At 36.9% G+C, this 22,388-nt stretch overlaps 1 protein-coding gene and 2 pseudogenes across 4 annotated transcripts in view; 2 read left to right on the forward strand and 1 right to left on the reverse strand.

Annotated features, from left to right (window-relative positions):
* Positions 1-3,714: 3,714 nt before the first annotated feature.
* LOC308266766 (myeloid leukemia factor 1-like) lies at positions 3,715-4,589 on the reverse strand (annotated as a pseudogene). Its single transcript has one exon. The product of its transcript is annotated as a myeloid leukemia factor 1-like (transcript).
* Positions 4,590-7,250: 2,661 nt separating this feature from the next.
* On the forward strand, positions 7,251-7,925 carry LOC308266767 (coiled-coil domain-containing protein 25-like; annotated as a pseudogene). The gene has a single exon. The product of its transcript is annotated as a coiled-coil domain-containing protein 25-like (transcript).
* A 10,212-nt stretch (positions 7,926-18,137) lies between these two features.
* TMEM196 (transmembrane protein 196) overlaps positions 18,138-22,388 on the forward strand; it is a gene marked incomplete at both ends in the record, with an annotated part of 59,501 nt that continues 55,250 nt past the window's right edge. The window contains one exon of one of the 2 annotated variants that reach the window (XM_080701309.1): positions 18,138-18,302. In XM_080701309.1, coding sequence (XP_080557435.1) covers positions 18,138-18,302 — 165 coding nt within the window. The remainder of the gene's footprint in view (positions 18,303-22,388) is intronic. The other variant, XM_080701310.1, reaches the window with a different exon arrangement.

Here is a 22,388-nt window from a genome sequence, read left to right on the forward strand (position 1 = left end):
ACACAGAGTTGCTTCAGCATCTGCAGTTGGGTTTGAGCTCAGAGGCTTTGTTAATAGAGGTTCATATGAGCATAGTTCCTCCCATATTTCTTGGTTTTGGGGGTTGACTGCAAGATTATTGCCAAATAGGGCTAGAACTAAGTACATAAGGCTAAGAGTCTGATTTCATTCTGTAGATGGGACCACATTCAATAAGCCTGACACTGGCAGACAAGCCAGGTTTCTTTAGTCTTGGGCTTCCCAGCCTCCTGGATTCTGCAACCAACTACTTGGATAACAAACTCTCAAAAAGGCACTTTTGTTTGTTGATTGATGCCAGATCATTGTTTGTGGAAAAGGACATGAGCTGGGAACCTTCTATTCATCATCATGCTGACATAATTCTTCCTACAAATGTAATTTTGAAAACTTTTATGGTGATATGAATATTATTCCAATTTAATTATATTTTTGTAGCAGTGAATAATTATCTCTAATTTAAAGCTTACTTGCAACTAGTTTGCAAAAGGCTAAAAGGATAAAAGGCTACACAAAGAAATTTTCCCTAAATGTGAATACAGACGTCCAGTTCAAACTCAAGCTGTATCCTCCAGAAAATTCTACGAGGTCATTTCATCTGACACTCCTGACTATTACCTTTGGTGCTTCAGTGATCCTTAGGAACCTAAAATTTTTCCACAGGCCACTTTTTCCATAAGTATGTATACATATGTTTGCTAAGCCAGACTTTCAAAAGACAGAACACCTTCCTGGCAACACTCAGTATCACACAAATACCATCAAGTTCTCGATGACACTGTAGCGACTGTAGGTTAAAGATAATAATAATACATATCTAGTGGTGTTCATGGAAAAGATTATGAGGAGATGGAAGAGGGTCTCCATTTTCTCTCTCATATACCCCACAATCCACACTACAAACTGAGGAAAAAATATTTCCCAACATGTGTAAGACTTTTAGCATGCTGCAATGTGACTATATGCCAGAATTAGTTTCGGCCTTAGGCAGTTTTACAGGAACAACTCCCAATTGTCTCCTGTTTGAATCCTTGGCCTGGCTTCATTTTCTCAACCCAGCATTGTATAATAAGATTTTAATTTAATGGTCTTTTCTTAAAATTTCTATGTATTCATTGTATGATACTGCCAAAATGCACTTCTTACCACCCATAATACCACCTTTTTAGTCTGAATCTTCAAGACAATTGTAGCCGGTACCTATGCTCCCATCTCCACTCCATCTCTCAGCCAATTGTATCTAGAACCAGAAAACTAAGAGGCTGGTCTTATTGAAGTAGTAAATCATAGCATGCTCTTTCTTTTCTCAAAACCTTCTAATCGGGTGTATTCATTTCGATTCACCCCCTCCATGCCAGTCTGGTATGGAGCTGTATTTCTATCTTTCTAATAAACTTCTTTAAATTTAAAAAAAACACCTTCTAATCTATCCACTTAAATTAAATGTAGCCGGGCGTGGTGGTGCACGCTTGTAATCCCAGCATTCAGAAATCTGAGACTGGAGGATCGCTGTTTGCAGACAGCCTCAGCTACTTAGTGAGGCCCTCTGCAACTTCGTGAGACCCTGTTTCAAAATAAAGAATAAAAAATTAGGGCAAGGGGTGTAGCTCGGAGGTCAAATGCCCCTGGGTTCCATTCCCAGACCCGCAAAAAAAGAAAAAAAAGAAAGAAAATGAAAGAATTAAATGTAAAGCATTAGAATGATCAAGTGGCCTTAAATAATCTAGCCATGGCTGCTACTTCAACATCATTTTCAACTCCTTTCCCCCTAACTTACCACGAATTGCCATTATGGAGATATTCAATATTCTTTTCTGTTCTTTTTTGGCTGTCTTCTTTCTCCAGTTTTTCCTGGGATTCACACACTCACTTTGAGTCTTTCTGATCATGTGTCATCTCTTGATTTTTAATCTAAAATATTCAACTATTTCTTTACTCTCAACCCTTGTGGCACATGATCTAATATTATTGTGGCCTATTAGCTGAGAAATGATCCAATAAATCTTTCACTTTATTGGATTTTCTATATTGTATTATGCTTTAAGGGCAGAAGAATGCATTTTTTAGAAAAAATTAAGAGTTTTTATTGTTATTATTGTTTTGGGTTTTTTTTTTTGGTACTAGTGGTGAAACTCAGGGTCATTCTACCTCCAAGCTACACCTTGACCCAAAAGTATAAGTTTTAATATTCTAGATAAATATTGCTAAATATTTTTAAATATATTGCTAAATATATTTTAATTTTAAATGTCCCAATTTAAATTTTCAGTTCTATTTTTTAAACATAGTCAATATAATTTTATTTCTAAACTTAAAAAGAAATATACTTAGGATTGTAGAGTGACAATTGGTTTTCTGTTCTTTTTTATCCTTGACAGATATAAAAATTAAGATTTTTATACTCATAAACTTTATCCCTAGCTTTTATAAAAATTCTTAATGTTTGAATTCTAGAATGAAAAGGCAGATAAAGTTCTAGGTAGAGAATTCTAGGTAGAGAAAAGGTAGAATAAAATTCTAGAATAATAAATGGTATAAATAATAAAGGGACAATTGTATTATTAAATATCTTGCTCAAAAAAACATTATCACCTGACTAAGAAGCTTTGAGATAATAATTTTCTTTTTCAGACTACCAAATTTTATATATATATATATATATGTAAAATATATAAATATATAAATATTTTGTATAAATATTGTGTATATATAAATATTGTGTATAAATATTGTGTATATATATATAAATATGTGGGAGGATATGGGGATGGAACCAGAGGCATTTGACCTCCAAGCTACACCCCCTGTCCTGTTTTTTTATTCTTTATTTTGGAACAGGATCTAAGTTGTGGAGGGCCTCACTAAGTAGCTGAGGCTGTCCGCAAATTGCAATCCTCCTGTCTCACCCTCCTGAATGCTTGGATTACAAGCGTGCACCACCACGCCCAGCTCCAAATATATTTTTTAAATTGTCAAAAAAGGGTAAGCAGAGTTTCTCCAAAAGGCTTTTCAACTTTAGAATGTTAACCTTAGAGAGAGTTTAAGCTGTTTGTGGGAATAGAAATATACCACTTTAAGAAGTTAAAGAGAAAGATCAATATAAATTGACACATGTTAAGAGTGTAATATAGAACAAAAAGGAATATGTTGTATCAAGAAATTATAACAAGACTTTGCTATAATTTAAAATATTTTTCTTTGAAAATAAACCTTTTGATTACTTTTGTCCTTTGTCAAAATAATTAATTTCTTATGAAACAGTACTAGTTTATTATTTTTAAAGCTTTAAACCAGCTGGCTGTATAAAATGTTATAAAATTTGAGATGATCTATTTGTATCTTAACTATCATCACAGTAGTATAAATGATAGTGAAAATAGTCTGTTTTAAACATTTTATATTCTTCTAATTATAAATTGTGGAAATAGCTCCATTGTCAATCTTTATATTACACAAGAATACATAGCCAATAAAAAAGTAATTGGGAAAGCAAAATAAGCATGTGAGCTTTAAAAATTAGTATGTCTTAAAGACTCACAAAATGTTACTTAATAATTTAATCACATTTTGAACATGAAAGTTTTATTCCTACAGTAGGTACACAAAGCAAGAGTTCTGAAGAACATTCATATATCAGAAGAAAGTTGCAAAGGATAGGATAGTATTGATTGAACAAGAGATTGGTCTTAATATGTATTACCCAGCACCATTACTTTCTCTGTAGAAACAACTAAAACTAAACAAGTCAAATACTTGGTTATTTATTTTGTTGACTTTCACAGGTGATCCTTTGATGTTGAGTTTGTCCACAAGAACACTGGATCTTCTTCCACTTTCAATGGCTGGACTCTAATGAGGTCTCTCCCTTCTTCTAAGTTCTCAGAATCCTGAATTCTCATGACTGACACTTCGCATTCTGGTGATTTCAAGACTGTGCCCTGGTCCTCCTGATTTGTACTTCAAAACCTCATACCACTCATCATCAAAAGCATGAGCATCACTTTCATTCATACTGATGAACTCCGGATTGGCCTCTTCATCTCCAGTCTTGCTGTTCTTTGATTTTTTTTTTAATGACTTGAGCTCAGTCATGGATATGATGACCAACAGCCATTTTTTTTTTCTAGTCCACTGTCATAATCTCTCATTGCTTTCCTGGTTTCTTTTATTTCACCTGGAGCCCTGTGTGTTTGAGTTGAGGCTTGGAAAACCTTGGGTGATTCATTTGCTACTTTGGAGTAAGTCATTACTGAGGAAGAATAAAAGGAATGTCCATTTGGATCCATTGGAAGTTGACCAAAATTTCTTTGTAATTCCTGCATACTGTTTCTCATACTTAACATTATTCTGTCCATTGCCTGAAGAGGGCGAACATCTGTACGAGACAAGGAGTCCTGTCCAGCATCATGTCCCAGGTGATTATGAGCTCTTCTTCCATCAGAAATACTGAGCAGGTCTCTTCCAAAAGGTTCAGGAAAACCTCACATCATCTGCTGCATACTTCCTCGAGGTGCCAGAAAAGAATCAGAGAAGGGGTTGTCCTCAAGGCTGCTGATCAACATTCTGAACATCCCACCCTACTGGGTGGCAGACACAGACAAACTCAAATTTCCAGTTGTATTTATAAGAATAACTATTTCGTTTCTTTCCAACAGTACCATTTGTTGTTTTAAAATAAATACTTACAGCTGGGCATGGTGGCGCACACTTGTAATCCCAACATTCAGGAGGCTGAGACCGGAGGATTGCAGTTCACAGACAGCCTCGGCTACTTAGTGAGGCCCTCTGCAATTCAGTGAGACCCTGTTTCAAAATAAAGAATAAAAAATTGGGCAGAGGGTGTAGCTTGGACATCAAGTGCCTCTGGGTTCCATCCCCAAACCCGCAAAAAATAAATAAATAAATAAATTAATAAATAAATAAAATAAATACTTTCTGGACCAATAATAAAAGTAGTAATTGATTACATTTTCGTGCCTAATTACATTCTTTGGTTACTACTCATGATAACATTGTGTGTGTGTGTGTGTGTGTGTGTGTGTGTGTGTGTGTGTGGTATTGGGGATGGAACCCTTCTCCGGGCTGCATTCCCAGAACTATTTTAAATTTTTATTTGGAAATAAAAATATTTATCTTAAGCCATCAAGGCTGGCTTCAAAGCGCGATCCTCCTGTCTCCACCTCTCAAGCGCAGGGATTACAAGCGTGGGCCACCACGCCCGGCAACATTTTTAATATTTTGACTAGCTATTTGTAAAATCCTTTTAGGAAGTGAAAATTACTTGTTCATTATATCGTGACTTTTTGGATCAGGTTGGATTTGAAAGAGCTATTTGTCTGTGAAAAGCAAACCCCCCCCCATAAATGTTTCACAATTTTTCCAGGTTACGATATCCCTCTTTCATTTTGTCTTTAAATAAAACAGTGAAAAAAAGGCAAAACAATAACCATACTGCTTTGATCTCTTATAATTATATATGTAAAGAACTGATATAGCTGCATGGATAAAGAATTGGAAAAATATTACATTTGCTATAGTTTGTGTCTTAAGTGTCTCCTGGAGTCCTATGTATTAAAGGCTTGGTCCTCAGCTTCATGCTCCTGGGAGACAGTGGGGCCTCTTGGAAGTCCTTGGGTAATTTTGAGTGTGTCCTAGAAGGGGACTGGGGAACCCTGCTCTTCTGTTTCACCACATGTTCCCTTCCATGATATGCTGCCTGAGACCAACCAGTCATGAACTGAAACCTCAGAACTGTCAGACAGAATAAACTTTTTATCCTTACAAGTTGAATATCTCACGTTCTTTGTTATAGTGGCGAAAAGCTGACTCACACAACATCTTAGTTTTACATCAATCTTTTTGCTTTTGTGTTTTTCATGTTTGCACACAAGTATTTATTCAGCATTGTTCAGTGAGTTTGTAAGTTAGCCTCATTTTAAAATCACAACAGTTGGAGAAAGGAGCACTGGCATAGGGAGAGATGAATTTGAAGCTCTGTGGTATGTGGGCTGAGCCCCAGCCAGCCAGATACTTGAGTGGTAAGGTAACTGACTGCACAAGAGTCTCTTGACACCAAAATTCTGATTATAACTATAAATTCTCTGTTTGAGGGGCAATGAAATGAATTTTTAAAACTATTAAATCTTGTGGTTTCCTAAGAACTACTAAAATAAACTTAGATGTTGAGGAAAATGTGAAAAGCTAAAAGGAGAAGGATATGATAAACAATAATAAATTCTGGGAGCAGTGGAAATCTGGAAATACAGAGACAGAAAAGCGAGAGGCATCAATGAACAAATGCTTGTTAAAAATGTCTCGGATAATAAAAATGGCATTTTTAGAAATGTTCAGAACAAGAAGAATGAGGCCAGAATAGGCCCAGTGCTTGGGGGCATATGACATAATTCTGGAAGAAATAGCTAAGGCATGGAATGACAGAGAAAGGAATCAAAAAAATCTAAACAGGAAAGAATGAAGAGCCAATGATAACATGATTAAATTAGTGATAAATGGATCAACTGCCCTGAGGTGAAAAGCATTGTACAAATGCCAGACTGAGGAAGCAGGATGGTCCACGGGAAAAACACTCCAGGGCCTACACCAATTAAAAACTCAGTATGAATCTGTGGTTCATGTACATGTGTGAGAAGACCAATGCCAATCTCCATAGCTTGTGTGGGGATTGGGAGAGAGTGGAGAGGGAGCCAGGGAAAGCTCACCAAGGGCTGTGTGCATGTATGTCACTATCACTCTGAACTGCATTATGAAGTAAGACTGTAACGCCCCAACAACAGTGTATAAAAAGACCACACCACCGTAGAGAACATTTATAAAAATGCAGAATTATTCTGTACTTGTTGGTCCTTATAGAAAAACATCTGTTGCACTTTATTCATTTGTATGTGTTTTATTTTCTTTAAAGGGAGATAGGTATAACTTTAGATTTATTTATTTATTTATTTATTTGTTTATTTATTATTTAGGCAGTACTGGGGATAGAACCCAGGGGCATTCTACCTCTGAGCTATACCCCGAACCCTATTTTTTTTATTTTTTATTTTTGAAACGGGGTTTCACTGAGTTACAAAGGGCCCCACTAAGTAGTAGATAAGCATAGGAATTTTTAAATGACTGAATGATTATCATAATAAAAACGTGCATGGAGAAGTTCCAGGGAGCAGGGGCCACTCACTGTGCTTCTGGTCTCCTGAGCTTGGTGACCTGTGTCCGACATGCCGCTTGGCTTGGAGTTGTCATCCAGCCATCGGGATCCCGTGTTCTACTTCACCAGCAACAGCGTTCATTCATCTGCTTACACAATTTACTTGGGAAAGGACAAATATGAAAATAAGGATCTAATAAAGTATGGCTAGCCTGAGGATATTTGGTTTCACGTGGACAAATTGTCTTGGCTCAGGTCTACCTTCTATTACCTAAGGGAGAGACGCTGGAAGACATTGCACAGGAGGCGCTGATGGACTGTGCTCAGCTGCTGAAGGTCAACAGCATTCAGGACTGCAAGATGGGCAACGTTAACGTGATGTATATGCTGTGGCCCAACCCAAAGAAAACACCTGACATGGGTGTAGGGCAGACAGGCTTTCACAGGCAGAAGGATGTAAAAATTGTGACAGTGGAGAAGAAGCTGAATGAGATCCTGAGCCAATTAGAGAAGACCAAATCCTAGGGGTTCCTAGACCTCGCAATGAAAAGAGACTGCTTCATGAAGAGCAGGTGGGGAGCAGAATGAAAAAAAAAAAGCCAAGATTCAGGAAATGAAAACAAGAGAGAAGAAAAAAATGAAAACGAAGAGGAAAATGGACGAGCACAGGAGCTATTCATCACTAATGAGAGCTGAGAATATGTCTTCAGATCAGGACGGTAATGACCCAGATGAATTCACGTGAAAAAAGAAAAGGACCATGGAAAGATGGGGCTGCAGAGACAGTTGAAGGCATTTGGCTTCATTACTGTGCTATGAATTATAAAAAATAACAACCAAAATTCTACCTTTGTTCTCCACAGATACTATTCATTTAGGGGTTTGAAAAAGAGATGTTCCTTTTTTTTTTTTTGCTGACAGAAAAAGAACAGATATATATCACATCTGTGATATAGTTGAACTTGAAGACAACATATAACTCCAGGGAAGCAAAAGTATTTTTGCCAGAACATGTCTCAGAACCTCTGAAAGCTGGCTCACCTTATCCTTGAGATAGACATTAGAATAAACCAACTCTAAGAAGTATTTCTGTGGCTGTGCTTTATCCCTGAAAAAAGATATGTTGAAACACTATTTTTGTGTGTGTGTTTTACTGGGGGTGTAACCCAAGGACTTTTCTACGTCTGGGCTATACTCCCAGACCTATTTTTTTATACCTTATTTAGTAACGGAGTCTCACTAAGTTGCTGAGACCTCACTAAGTAGCTGAACCTGTGGGGGCCTCCTTTTCATATCCTAAAACATCTTCACTTCTGTGTAGAAGAATGTGTTGGTGGGCAGTACAAGCCAGTGTTCCCCTGGGATTGCCTGATTAGAAAAGCAGGCAGATGGGCTTTGAAGATACTGATTATTTCAAAAGAGTGTTGGCTTTAATGTGCACGTATTGTCCCAGCTCCTTGTGTCCTCACTGGCTTAAGGTGAGGGCCTCCAACTTAGTAGCTTTGTATTTAAAGAAAGAGTTGGTCATAATCGAGTTTGTAGCAATTGTTACCTAAGAAGGCAGCAGAAGTTGTTACTGGGGCACAGATGTGACAACTTCTAGGGTCTGAAATCATTTCTCAGCACTGAGGGTGACATAGGAAGGGGAGCTCTGTAAATTGTGTGGGATATACACGTTTTGTGATTTTTGTCTTGTGAGACAGTATGAAGCCCAAGTCTACCTTGAATTATGATTCTACAAAGATTCAAGCATTCCCCTAGGCAGCCAAATAATTTGTTTCCTTGCCCTTAAATAATATTTGAGTTGTAACCCTCAGAGTTCAAATTTCTCAGTTGTAGGCTCCTATCTTAGTAGGTAGCATTGATAATCATCTAAAACACCTGCTGTCCAATGTGATTCTGGCCAAAAAAGACATTTTTATTACAAAAAAATAAGGCTACCGGTATCAGAAAAGAAAAAACAAAAACAAAACAGTGAAAGAGGAAGAGAGCACAGGCTGCAGAAGCACACTGACCCACCCAGAGCTGTGCCCATAGCGCTGTTACCCTATCCCAGCACTAACAGCCTGCAGCAAACGTTCTAGCTATTGCTGTGCTTTGGAAGTGTGGTTGCAACCAGAAGACCAGAGCTTCCTTTCACTCCAAGGCGGTGTTTGAGGTTGAACTGGGAAGTTCCCCGAGGCAGAAGCATTGGCCAAATTTTGAGGGAAATGAAGACAGCACCAGAGATCAATGGATGTGTGTGTGTGTGTGTGTGTGTGTGTGTGTGTGTGTGTGTAAATGACATTTAGACTGAACTTCTACAATTAAAAATTGAAATAAAGTATCATTTTTAGCCTGGAAAGAATATATACAGAGTTTTTACTTAGTCTCTGTTGTATCAGAACATAGAACTGAAAGTACTGAATAGAATTTATAAACCTATAGATGTTGGTTTAATATTTAAACCTTTTTAAAGCAATGTGTTTCTCATCACTTGAAGAGTTGAAAAATAAAGAATGTGATAGAAAGGATTTAAATACAGATTGAAAACGGAAGGTTTTCTAGCCCTTTCAATTCTACCATTCTATATTAATCTACTAATTTTTAAAAATGTAACCCAGAAGATGTTCTCATCAATTTCTTATTCTTTTAAATAATTATGAAAATGGTTTCTCACTTAATAAGTACATCATAAAATGATTATTAAACATCTTAATATTCATTCTTTAAACTCACAAATTAGAAAAGGATATGAAATATACCTCTGGAGAGATAGACTTGAGATAGAGAATTTGAGAAAAACATTTTAGCTCAATAAACCTCAATAGCCAGATACCTGATTCCCTTTTAGAAAGAAATTACTATCCCTGGTTGGTAGTATTTTTTTAGAACTTCTATTTCTTTGCTGATTTTTTTTTTTACTTGCATTATCTTTTGAGTGATTAAATATCCAAATATGACTATAAAGTTTTTCATTTCTCTTTGTTATCCATTTTTTTTATTGGTACATGTTGGCAGGATTTAATCTCTCATTGAGTTTTGGCTTTAGGATGATAATTCTTCACTGGCCGGTGGTTCATGGTCACCCTCAACTCCTTGGCTTGTGGGACCTTCCATCATAACAGCATACTCTCCTAAAACATATAAGCTGAGAAAAGACTAGAGAAAACCATGAGATGAATGGCAGAGTCCTTTGTAACCTCATCTTGGAGGTGACATATTATCATTTGTGCCATATTCTAATGGTTAGACATAAGTCACTAGGTCCATGCACACGGAAGGGGAGAGATTACCCAGGGTTGAATTCCAGGAGGCAGAGACCATAGGGAAACAGTTGAAAGCTTACTTCCATTATCTGTTTTTGAAATAAACTTTTAAATCCGTTCATTATATCCGTTTATATTTCTGGTAATAATTTTATTTTGAAATGTGTTTTATCTGTTGCTAATATAATCATGGTTTGCATAAAATATTTTTTTCTATTCACTCTCAACCCATCTGTATTATTTAATTATTGTGTTATATGCAACACATAGGTCGACTCTTTCTTATTTTATTATTTTTGATAATGTTTGCTTTTTAATATTTAAAATAATGTTTTAAATGTAATTATTAATCATTATATAAATATGATATCATTTTACTTTTAGTTTTCTACTTGTCTCTTGTATGTTTTATTCCTGAACTATTCTTTCCTATCCTTATTTGGATTTTTAGAATTTTATTTAAGCTTTTCTTGCTAGCTATATTTCTGTGCTATATTTCTGTGCCTAATTTTATATTTTGGATTTTATCTAGATTACCTAAAGAATTACAATATACTCTTGACTTTTCACAGTCCAATTATGGTTTTTCATTAACTTTTTTTTTTTTTTTTTGGTGGTACTGGGGTTCCTGGAAACCCTTCTACCTCCGGTCTACACTCCCAGACCTATTTTATACTTTTTTTAATTTTTGGAAACGGGGTCTCTTAAGCCAGCACAGCTGGCTTCGAACCTGCGTGATCCTCCTGTCTCCACCTCCCAAGCGCGGGGATTACAAGAGTGGGCCACCACGCTCGGCTTTCATGTACTTTGTATATAAACATCAAAATCTTGAAAATACATGAAACTGTATTTTCCATACTTTATATTATAGTTTGTTATATATGCATACGTTATAAACCCCACAAAATAGTGTTATGATTTTTGTTTTAAACAGTTGTATGGTTTATAAAGAAATTCAGAGAAGAAAAAAAAGAAGACATGGTCTTTTGCATTAAACCTGATATTGCCAATATCTGATGATTTTTATGTCTTATTTTCTAGGATCTGGATATATTTATACTCATTTGAAGAACTCGTGATTTCTTCTAGTTTAGGTCTAAAAAACACCAATTCTTAGTCTGTAAAAATGAGTCTTTGCTTTATTTTTGCAGTGTTTTAGTTGTATATAGACTTCTGGGTCAAAATATTTTTTCTTTAAACACTTTAATGTTTATCATTCTACTTGTTTCAGGTTTCCATAATTTCTAATAAAAATTGTTTATTTCTACACACAATGTAGAGTTTTTCTTCTATTATTTTAAAATAATACTCTTTTTAATCTTTTTTTTTTTAAGTACTGGGGATGGAACGCAGGGGCATTCTACCTCTGAGTGACACCCCCAGGCCTAAATTTTATTCTTTATTTCTGAAACAGGATCTCACTGAGTTAAAAAAAAAAAAAAAGAGCCTCATTAAGTAGCTGAGGCTAACCCCTATCCTCTGCTCTCTGCCTCCCAAATGCTAATTTTATAAGCATGTGCCACCATGCCCAGCCTAAAATAATACTCTTTGTCTTTGGATTTTAGTAAACTCAGGTCTGTTAGATGTGCCTTATACACATATTTATGCTTATTCTGTTTAATGTTCATTTAGGATCTTAAATATCTGAATTTTTCATTAAATTTATAAAATTTTTGGCCATCATATTCTCAAATATTTTTTCTAATTCTATCCCTTCTCTAATTTTTCTTGTGTTTATCATATAACACACTTGGTATCATTTACCACACTCCTGAGGCTCTATTTATTTTACAAACTGTATCTCGCTGATTACAGTTGTTAATTTCTATTGATATATCTTTAAATTAACTTACTCCTTTGTTAACACCTCTCAGCTATTAAATCCTTCTGGTGTCTTTTAAATTTTTTTTCAATATTTTATTTTTAACTTGCAGAATTTCCATTTGATTCTTTTCTTTTGTTTTCTTCTCTGCTAAAATTATCTATTCTTCTACTTAAAAATCATTGGTTGAAAAATATCCTGTTTTAATTCATTGAAGTTAATTATAGTTAATTTTAAGGCTTTATTTATTTTAATTATAATAGATTTTAGGACAAAAGTCTTTAGTTATATCCAACATCTGATCTATTTTTTGGTCTGATTTTATCTTATTTCCTCTCTTGAGAATTGTCTTTATTATTGTGTGTGTGTGTGTGTGTGTGTGTGTGTGTGTGTGTGTGTGTGTGTGTGTGTCTGGGGACAGAACCCCGGGGCATTCAACCTCCAACCTCCAAGCTACACCCCCTGTCCTATATATTTTTTTTTATTATTTATTTTGAAACAGAGTCTCAATAAGTTTCAGAGGGCCTCACTAAGTAGCTGAGGCTGTACACAAACTGTGATTCTCTGGTCTCAGTCTCCCGAATGCTGGGATTACAAGCATGCACCACCATGCCCAGCTATTATTTTAGTTTTAATATGTTGAGCACTTTTAAAATTATATCTAAATATCATTACGATTAAATTATGGAGTTTCTTAAGTCTATCATTTTATTCAATAAGAATAATATTATCTGTTTTCAATGTGCATTTTCTTGGCCATGCTAGAAATTAAAACTCTGTTCCTTGGAAACTGGTCTCAATTAAGTCTTTGAGCCTGTTTTATATATGTGTAATAGAAAGTCTATCAAAGGTTGGGGATCCAACTATCTGGGTCCTTTTCTTCCTGGTGTTTGATAACTCTCAGTGGCATTGAAATTTTTGTAGCTCCATTTTTCTTGTTTTCCAGACCAGAAAGACTACAAGTTTCTCCATGCTGTGACTGGCCATGGCTGGATGCATCACGCAGCATGCACTGCAGCCTCAGCTGCAAAGGGTCTTACTGCATAACTTCTCCTTCCTCCATCCTTAGGTAAGCATGCACTCACGCCAATGTCTGCCTGCTCCCGTCCACTGTCCCACACTCTTAGGTAGTGTTTTTTTTTTTTTTCATTATGTCCACATTTTATAGGGTTTTTTAAATTCTAAAAGAGTAGAATTAGAAAGACATTAATTCATCCCATTCAGAAGAGGAATTCCCATCTTTTTACCTTTAATTTATCTGAGAATAGGGCAAGGTATTATTATGTTGCAATTATTTTTACTACTCAGTCTCACTATCACTGCCTTTTAATTAAAGTAGACCATTTAATTCATTATGATAATCGATATGTTTAGGGTTCATTGTTTCAGCAGGCTTTGCTTGTTACACACGTATTTGTTTCTTTTTATTATCTTTTCCTTTTCTCTTTTAGAGCATATAGTAGTATTTAGTATTTATCTCTACTTTTGGCTAATTTGCTGTCTCTTTTTATCTTTGCTGATTAGTAATTGCTCTAGCTTATGTGCTATAATTTCCTGTTTAACTATCCCAACTAATCTTAGGTAATATACTACTGCACATATAACTTACGCACATTACAACAGTCTCATTTTATTTTGTTCTTCTAGCTGACATGCTATTGCTGTGATACATTTTAGTTGTATATATGTCACACACTCAAATAATTTCTTCTTTCCTCAATTGCTTTTGAGAGATCATAACTGAGAGAAAATATTGTTCACAGTTACCTGTAAATGTACCTTTATGATTTCAGTATTCCTTTGTGTAGATCCAAATGTCTTTCTGGTATATTTTAATTCTGTTCAAAGGATATTTTTTTTAGCATTACTGATGGTTAATATTTTATGTCAGTGAATTCTCTCAGTTTCTATTGGTCTGAAGAAATATGTTTCCCTTTTATTTTTAAAATATTTTTCTCTGGGTATACAGTTCTACATTAGCAGAAGTTTTTGTTTGTTTTTAAATGTGACGCTTTAAAATGTAATCAATTACCCTCTGACTTGAATAATATTATATAAGAAGTAATGAAATCTGGCCTTCATTGCTATGTAAAAAATATGACCTTCTTCCTCTGGCTGTTTTTTTTTTTTTTTTTTTTTTATTCTGGGTGGGTTTTCTTGTGTTGTTTTTGTTTTGTATTAAAAGGGCATTCTACCTACACCCCAGCCTTTTTTTTTTCCTCTTTTTCTTTTTCTTTTTTTTATCAAAATATTGCCAAGTTGCTGAGGGTCTCATTAAGTTACTGAGGCTAGCCTTGAATCTGTCGTCCTTCTGTCTCAGCCTCTCTTCTGTCTATACAGAAGTACCTCCCACCTGTCTGTAAAAATGTATTCCCAGGAGAAACACCATCATGCCCGGCTCTTAGGCTATGTTAAGTTTTAATGCTAGCACTAATTTGCAGAAATTTAATTGAGATGCTCCTTGTTGTGTCTTCCTTACTTGCAGTTACTTTTCTTTATCCTATTTGCAGCTTACTGAGCTATTCACTCACTCATTTGCATCCTGTACAAGCCAGCAGGGGGCAAGCTTGAGATGATTTTTTAATACAGTTGTCTTTATTAAAGACAGAAATATTGACCCATGTCTCAACAGACCTCCTGAATAACACCTCTGGTGTACTAGGACACAAGAAATACAAAATCCTCACTTGTGGAGCTGCTGGTACTACTTTGGGTAGCAGTGTAGTCTGTATAGCTTCCCTTGATGCAATAATATAATTCTTTCTCTAACAAATAAACTCAAAGAATAATGATGCTAATAATAATAACAAATCATTTTTTCATTTGAACCCATTTTTATTCTTTTAAAATTGTATTTATTTATTTACTTACTTATTTTGATACTGGGAATTTAACCCAGGGGCTTTCTACCTCCAGGCCACACCACCAGCCCTTTTATCCATTTATTTGTTTATTTATGTATTTATTTATTTTCATTTTGAAACATGGCCTCACTAACTTTCAGCAAAGCTCACTAAGTTGCAGAGCCTGGCCCTGAACCTTCAATTGGCCTGTCTCAGCCTATTAAGAACTAGGGTTACAGGTATGGGTTACCGCACCAAACTAATTTTTCTTAGTCTTGATTTTCATGATAATGAGGAAATTTTAGATGTATTGGGTTTACTTTTGATTACTCTTTATACCAGTTTAACAGGCACACAAAATATATATTTGTGTCCCAGAAAAAAAGTAATGTAAAGCCATAATAGTAAATTCTTCTATGGATAATGATTGTTTTCGTTTTATTCCTAAAATTGTTTCAATTGTATTATGCCTCACTAGTAGTCATTTAAATGAATACAACTTTAATTTGTTCTATGTAAATTTTATCTCCAAAGCTTGAGGGTTTTGCTCCAATGACCTGGAACCAACCAAGATTGATTATATCAGGCGTATTATTAGGCTGTAGGGTTTAAGTAAACTCAGTTCTAGGCATCACATTCATCACAAACAAAAATCCAACTGTAATGCATTGTATTTTCATTTTTCTCTTTAAAAATAATATTGTTAATATAAGCTAAATACTCTTTACAAAGATTTAGTCCTCTTTTTTGTCCATGTCTGCACTAATGACTTTATTTCAATAATCACTCTAACGTCATTCATTTTTGGAAATGGAGGAAGAAATTACAAAAAGAAAAGCAGTGACTTAAGTCAAGCAACATAGATGCTTCATTATTTTCGCATATAAATTAAATAAATTAGATGATACCTGCAACATTTAAATAAACTAAACTAGGGTTCATTAAAGCCATAACTCTGTGAGGGATTTTAGCAACTGGCTATTTGACAGGCCGGGTTTTAAGAAGTAGAAAGTGAATTCACTCATATTCATTCAATATAAGCGGTTAAGTTTCTTTCCAAACATTATAACCCATGACTCCCTAATGCCTAATAATTTGTAGTCCTTTTTCTTCACCTTTTTTATTTTTTAAAAAGAGGACTCAAAATTTAAAATTATAGAATAAATATGCCATAAAATATGATTCAGTGTAGCATTGGATTTAAACTGTGAAACAAACTGAATCAAATTTAAAATCAAAATTGGCACCTAACTCTACAGAATTTAGGCTCTAGGTCACTTAGCTTTTGTGTCCTTGAAGTTGGGGTTTTAAAACAAGAAGAAGCCTCCAAGCACAGAAGCGCCTGTGCGGCACTTGTCTACCTGTGTGTGGAGGTCAAGAAGCCTTAGCCCTGTTTACTGTGCCCTGACTCCTTTACTCTATTTCCCTTCCCTCCACCTCTGACTGTAGAACCCAGCTTATAGAAGGATGACCCACACCTAAAAACCTTTCCTCCCCCTCCCACTTCCCCTATAACTTTGATGGAATGCATTGAGACGTTTTGTGAGGTAAAATCAGGGAAATGAAAATGGATTTGAACGTCGCAATTCCCAGATATCTAGAGTCTCATATGTATCAAAGATGACAACACAAAAATACCCATGCCAAGCTTGGCCTGCGCCCTAATGATCGCAACCAGGGCAGACTGTCAAAAACGGTTTCAGATTGGGCCAGACTTTCTTTTTAATTTAATAATGCCTGTCCCACTGTGGTCCATAAGCGTGCATGTCTCTTGCATTTGAGTGAGAACACCGGGTCTAGATGTGTAAGGTCTGGCTACACATGCCAGGTCTCTCAAGGCACTCAAGGGGAGAGCGGGGCTTCTGTGGGCTGGAGACAGCAGTGGCCATCTCCCCAGAAGTGCTGCTTCAGCTAACAGCTGCTTCCCTCTGGGATGTGGGGATATGAAAGTTGACAGGTCCGCGCAGCCTGGAGTGCTGGAGGACCCCTCCGTGAGGGTCCCTCCCCCAGTCCTGCTGAGATTCTTTGGGAGTCTGGCTTTACTGCTAGAGCTCTCCCCCCCCCCTCCCTGTCTTTGCACACTGCTCCCCCACTCCGAGTTCACGTAGAAGAAAGTTTTACACACAGAACGAGCCCCGCGTTGACGTAGGCATGGTCTCCCTCCCTCTGGAAAGGAGCCCAGGGGAGCGGGAGGCGGACTTGCGCAGACCCGGATCCCTGGGATTCCTGTGGCCGGGGTCCCGGGGCGGGGCGGATCCACGGCCCGCCAAGAACATTGGTCCTAGACCCACGAATACATCAGGCTTTCCCCTCCTCCGTCAATCTCCTAAATTCCAATGAGGTCATAGCGATGAGAGAAAATCAGATCAAGAGAGAGGGGGTGGACGAGGACGACGAGGAGGGAGAAGAAACCCAGACTGAAAAAGGCCAGCAGACAAGGTCGCTTTTTCTGGCGACCGGGCGAAGGAGGGGAGCGTGGTGCTGAATCCCATCCGCCCGCTCTGCCCTGGGGACCCGAGACTCCAAGAAGCACTTCGCGTTACCACGAAAACAAAGGACAGGAGGCGAGAGCGAGGGGCGGGAGACGCGCTGGGGCTGAGCGGTCCCCCCTGCATCTCCAGGAGCCAAGCGCATCTCCGCAAGGAAGGGGAAGGCAGCCGAGAGAGAGGTCGGGGCTGGGGAGCGGGCTGCTGCGGAGGCTGGGACCCGGCAGAACTCTGGACAGCGCCTCGCGAGCCGCCCGGGCTCCCCGCGCTCCCGCAGGCTCCTGCCCGAAAGCCCGGGACCCTGCCGCCAGCCCCGGAGGACCGTCCCCATCCCCGACTGAGCGCGCCAGGAGGGGCTGCAGCTTTTGCACCTCTGGCTGGGCCGGGAAGAGATTCTCTCGGGCCGTGAAAATCCAGCCCTTCCGGACGTTTCGCTGGTGAAGAAAGAAAAGTTTTGGGACCTGGTAGGGGGTGAAAGGGGTAAGGAGGATTGCGGAAGGAAGAAGGTGGATGGTTGGTTCTCCTCTCTGATCTGGAAGGAATGATGACCCAGGAAGGATGTGCACCAGCGGTCAGATTATTGGGAGCCTCTTGGTGCTCTCCGTGCTGGAGATAGGGCTGGGGGTGTCCAGCGTGGCCGTGGGGGCGGTCAGCTTCAGCCTGGCCCTCCGAGAGCACAAGCCGCAGCTCGGAGACTCGTCCCCGGTATGGAGCGGGGTGTGTGTACGTTGAGCCATTCACTCTCTTTACCTGTTTACGGTGACGGTCAGTGTGCGTGCGTTAGTCACTCCCCCTCCAGGAAGCTTGCATGTAGGTTTGTATCGGCAAGGTAGCTCCTTTATGTTGTTCTTTTATTTATTAGGATTTTTGTTTGTTTATTTATTAATTATTTTTTTTATTTTTTTTTCCTTTGGTGGTGGTACTGGGGTTCCTGGAATCCCTTCTACCTCCGGGCTACACTCCCAGTCCTATTTTTATACTTTCTTTTTAAATTTGGAAACAGGGTCTCTTAAGCCAGCACGACTGGCTTCGAACCCACACCATCCTCCTGTCTCCGCCTCCCAATTGCGGGGATTACAAGTGTGTGCCACCACGCCCGGCCATTTGTGATTTTTACCAACACCAAATTAAGAGGCTTTGGTTGAAGTTGGGAGGGGAGTTCAATTTCCACCAGCTAATTCTGCAAAGAACTGCCCAGTGTTCATGATTAGTGGAGGGTGGGGGTTACACCTGTCAAGGGCGGGCTCAGGCTTTTGTTCCTTTTAAATAAGAAAAATCAAAATGAGTGTTACATCATTTTCCTATACCAGGAACAAGCAAGGACAGTTATGCATTTACCTCTGGGCTACAGTGCCCAAGATATACCAAAGTCAGCACCAATATGACAAAAAAAAGTAGAATGTCTGTGGAAGAAACATGTGGGTGCTTTTCATCCAGAAAACCACTTCTCTTAATTTTCCATTGCTGTATTTTCTGATTATTTACCTCTGAAAACTCTTTAGTAATCTCTAGGCAATAAGTTAAGCAAACAACAATAGTAAAATGTAGCAACATTCTAACTGGAAAATAGCCTACCTTAAAAATTACCTAACTGCTTAGGCAAAATGTCATAATTTTTATTAGGCCAGGTGGCATACCCCAAAAGATGCATGTTTAGTTGCTTTAATGAATTTAAGAAAGCCTTAGAGACCCATTCCTTCTGACAGGATCAATAAAATAACTTAGCACTATCCCTAGTATAGACCTAATTGTAAAACATAGTTTTTCTTCTTTTCTTCAAGTTATATAGCTGCCTTCATCTTCTGGATCTCCTGTTTGTTCTTATTTTTTAAATATAATTTACTGAGAGGTATTCTGTCATTCATAATCCAGAGTGTATTTAGCAGTCAGGATTTCACTACTTGAGCATGAGTTTTAGGACAATAAAAAATGGCCATTTAGAAGTTTAAGAAAAATCATTGTAAAAAAGTAATTGATTTTTCAGAAATGATCTAACATGCTTAAAACTGGCAATATTCTGCTTTGGATAGTTAGTTCTTGTGTTTTTATTTTTTCAAGTGAAATTAATATTTTTAGTGAAGAACTTCTAAAAACATAAAAATAGCATTTAGCCATAAGATCGAATTCTCCATGAATCCTTTTTCTGAATTCAGTAAAAAGTTACTATCAATCTCTAAATAATTATCTTATTCTTTACTAGGTGATTGCCACTGTAAATATTAAATATGAGCTTGAAAGGATAAAAGATGCATCTTAAATCTGGTAATTCTACATCATATATGTGGTTATTTATATTTTAAGAACTGCAGTTATTATTACATAAACAAAAATGGAACTTTAAAACTTCTATAGGACAGCAGTCAAAATAAAATGTAATGCCAGCATGCAAAGAAAGGGGGAGAAAATGTGATATTTTGATGGATTAAGAAGAGGAAACCTCAGATGCTCTGTAATTCACTCTCCAGCCCCTGATATTCAAGAAATTGAATGAGTAAACATAAGTTGTCTCTAGACAATATTATATTTCTAGTTTATCTTCATGAATTTTTAATGATTACATTAGTTTAGTATCATGTAAAAAATAAATGATTTTTATCTTCATAATCTATTTAATATTATTTACATGAGTCAACATAAGTACAAACAATGAAAAAATTGAATCATCTCAGGAAAAAATCAATCATATATATAAGATATAAACATATATAAATGGGTCTACATATAGATCTATCTATCTAGAGTTTAATTTTCAATTGGTTGTTTAGAGAAAGCAAAGTTCACCTAGGTCCCTGGAACATAAGTTCTAACTTCTATTATCTGGCTCAGTAAAATCAAACAATATTATTTGAATGAGTGAATTTGAAACTAAAATGTTCAAACACTTATAAGCTCAACTTAAATATCAAATTTATAGAGAAATAAGTACCCAGTTCTGATCATTATGTTTATCAAATTATGGGCTAAGCATATTTTTGCAATTATTTTTAGTAAGTCATTTGCCATGAAGTCTGAACTACCTCTTAATTCCTTTACTGATGAATCCACATAACCAATATTAATAGATGGCTGAGTGTGTGAAAGACATTTTGCTGTTCACTACAGAGGCTACCTAGATGAATCAGAAAACTGTCCTCTAAAGGCCTAGCAAAGAAAATATGAGCACATCACTAACTTGGTAAGAAGTTAGAGCGTGACCTCTGAGAGGTACAAGGGGAGAGATGTTGTTATGGGCAATAAAATATCCATGAAAGAATTATTACTTTACAATTTATCTTGACAGTTTATGGAGACATGGAATGATTGTATCACAGTGTTAACGTGCCATAGGGTAAGATCTGAAGTCAGACTGCCTGGTTGCAAGTCCCAGACCTACTACTTCTAGCAGAGAGACTAGCCAGAGTTTCTTCATCTGCCACATAGGAGTGGTACCAGGCCTAAATTGAATAATGCTTCTAGTAAAGTCTATGGCAGGTAGCTAGCACTGGGTGAATTTGAGATCCTGGATGCACAAATTGCTGTGGAGAGCATGAGGATGTCCAACATTTGGCAGCATGGAAGCAAGCAAAAAATTGGGATGGGATAAGTTATGTCCCAGGAATAGTGAACATTTTCATTCTTCTGGGGCTTACGTGTGTGAGATAAAGATAAGGATAGAAGAGGGATTGGGACCAGATCACTGAAGGCCATGTGCCACTCTGAGGGAATATATTTCTTTCTTCCTATGCTTAATAGTAATAATACCAATTCTTACTTACTAAAGAGGCTCCCAGAAGATGCAGAGTTAAGCTAGATAGAAAAAATATTCATCCTTTTGGCAATTGATGCATTTTAATCCTGTATTACTTATAAGTACCAAGTGAGATCTTCCAATAATTAGCCTGTCAGGGTATACAGAGTCTATAATCATATTGTTTTGATTGGTGTCATGAAGTTTTTTCAACAATATTAATAGCACTGTTGCAAAGTTTCTGAATCAAATTTAAAAGTCAGTGGAAATAAAAGCTACATTATGAAGGACTGTTTTTACATAGGAAGACTTGTAAATCATGAGCTTTTTATTTAGAACAAGTGTATTAAGATTTTAAGCAACTAGTTTGAGTATTTGGCTCCAAACATGTAAAATTTTTAAAATGGCTTAAAATCAGGTAGTATTTAGATAAAGGGCTTAAAATGTATGAGATGGATGCTTATATCAATTATTTCCAGTCATTATTTCATAATCAAAGTACTTCCAGTGATCATTTTAAAAATATAGGCAATTAAGAGGAAAAATCCTTTAACTATAATTTTATATAGAAAGACAGCTATATGTGCCATTATGGAATTTTCATTTCTTTCTTATTCTTTATTATATGTAATATAGTCGCTTAGAATGGAACTACAGAATCCAAAAGCACAACCATTTGATTGCAATGAATGAACCATTGAGTAATCTGCTGTGGAAAAGACAGTCAAATGGAAGAAAATCAATCTGTGAGATTGATTGACAGGGAGTTAAATAGACGGATTGTGTTCCCAAGTTGCTGTGTGGAAGCCACATTTCTCAGGCCCGAGTGCATCCTCCGTAGTGGGAATAAACTGGACTTAGTAATACGCAGACCCAAAGTCCCTGAGTATTTGTTGCCATTTTCATAAATTGGAGTTTGAAAATCCGGGAGATTCAGACAGTGAAGTTCGGAACAGAGTCTAACTGAGTTGTACTTGATAATTCCATCCATCTATATCTGAAAATGTAATTTATTTAAAAACTTTTAAGACTGGGTTTCTCATATGTAAACTGAAATACAGGTGTTTTAAAATACTTGGAAC

This window comes from Muscardinus avellanarius (assembly GCF_963383645.1).
Source record: "Muscardinus avellanarius genome assembly, chromosome: 9".
Classification (NCBI taxonomy): Eukaryota; Metazoa; Chordata; class Mammalia; order Rodentia; family Gliridae; genus Muscardinus; species Muscardinus avellanarius.